The sequence below is a fragment of the Limulus polyphemus genome, unplaced genomic scaffold, assembly GCF_000517525.1.
Source record: "Limulus polyphemus unplaced genomic scaffold, Limulus_polyphemus-2.1.2 Scaffold1215, whole genome shotgun sequence".
Taxonomy (NCBI): Eukaryota; Metazoa; Arthropoda; class Merostomata; order Xiphosura; family Limulidae; genus Limulus; species Limulus polyphemus.
In genome coordinates, this window is record NW_013666825.1 from 119,714 (window position 1) to 120,755 (window position 1,042).

The following is a 1,042-nucleotide window of genomic DNA, read 5'->3' on the forward strand; positions in this document are numbered from 1 at the left end:
ATAGGCTAGCAATGAAGAAGATTGTAGAAGCAGTGCAAATAGTTAGGAGGGGTTTGGGTAAGGTGGATGAACGTAGAAAAATGGTAACAGAGGAAATAAGGAAGATCAAAGAAGAAATAAGCCAGATCATTGGACTTGTTGGAAACATCTCGCAGATTGACAATTGATGTATGGAGACATCTAGCAGATTGAGTCATCTAGGCAGCTCTTTTTGCCCAAGGCAGTGTATGACCAATTTCCTACTCCAAATAATTTTAGTTAGAAAGAAAGGTTGAGAAGTGTCCATAGTGTTCATCTATGGTAATGCTGGAACACGTTCTTGCAAGATGTGGGCAGAGACTTGTTAGATACATATGGAGGCACAATTAGGTCTTTAAAATTCTAAAACGTTACACTATTATGGCTTGTGAGGACGCAGAAGAATGTGTAATTGATAGAGAATATGGAAGTATAGAGTTTGTGAAAGAAGGGACGATTTTGAGTACGACAGAAATTATCGAGTTAAGAAGGGGTCTTATATCTGGTGTTAAATGGTGCTTAAATATGGTATTAAAGGGGACTTACATCTGGTGTTAAGTGGTGTTTACATCTGGTATTAAGGGGAGCTATGCACTGACCTTACATCACAATTATCGAATCCTTCTAAGATTATGTTAACTGAACAATGATCGGATATGGTGAAATGGAGCTAAGAAATTAAGAATGTGTTAACAACTGACTATATGAGAGAAAGTTGCTCAGGTATGAAGAGTTTATTGGAAGTGTTGTGTTAAATGCTGTGGCTGTGACATGCCTGCAGTGGAAGTATGATGTATGTAGAGGATGTGCAGGTCACTCTACAGTATATTTCTTGAGGAGTCTGAATAATGAAGTAATGCCTAAAACAAGCATTGAAAAAGGCAGATTCATAGTGTCGAGAATAACTTTGCACGTATGACTACTGATTCCTGGTGCTAAGTGGTGGTATTCCTTTGTTGCTGGGTTCGACCATGGGTGCTGTACTAGAATAATCTCCAAAACAGCGACAACCATAGTTTCAACT

The 1,042-nt window shown here is 38.6% G+C and overlaps 1 protein-coding gene across 1 annotated transcript in view; it reads left to right on the forward strand.

Annotated features, from left to right (window-relative positions):
• Window positions 1-399: 399 nt before the first annotated feature.
• LOC111086579 overlaps window positions 400-1,042 on the forward strand; it is a 9,668-nt gene continuing 9,025 nt past the window's right edge. Inside the window, exon 1 of the mRNA XM_022389954.1 lies at window positions 400-546. Within this exon, the coding sequence (XP_022245662.1) occupies window positions 400-546 (147 nt within the window). The remainder of the gene's footprint in view (window positions 547-1,042) is intronic.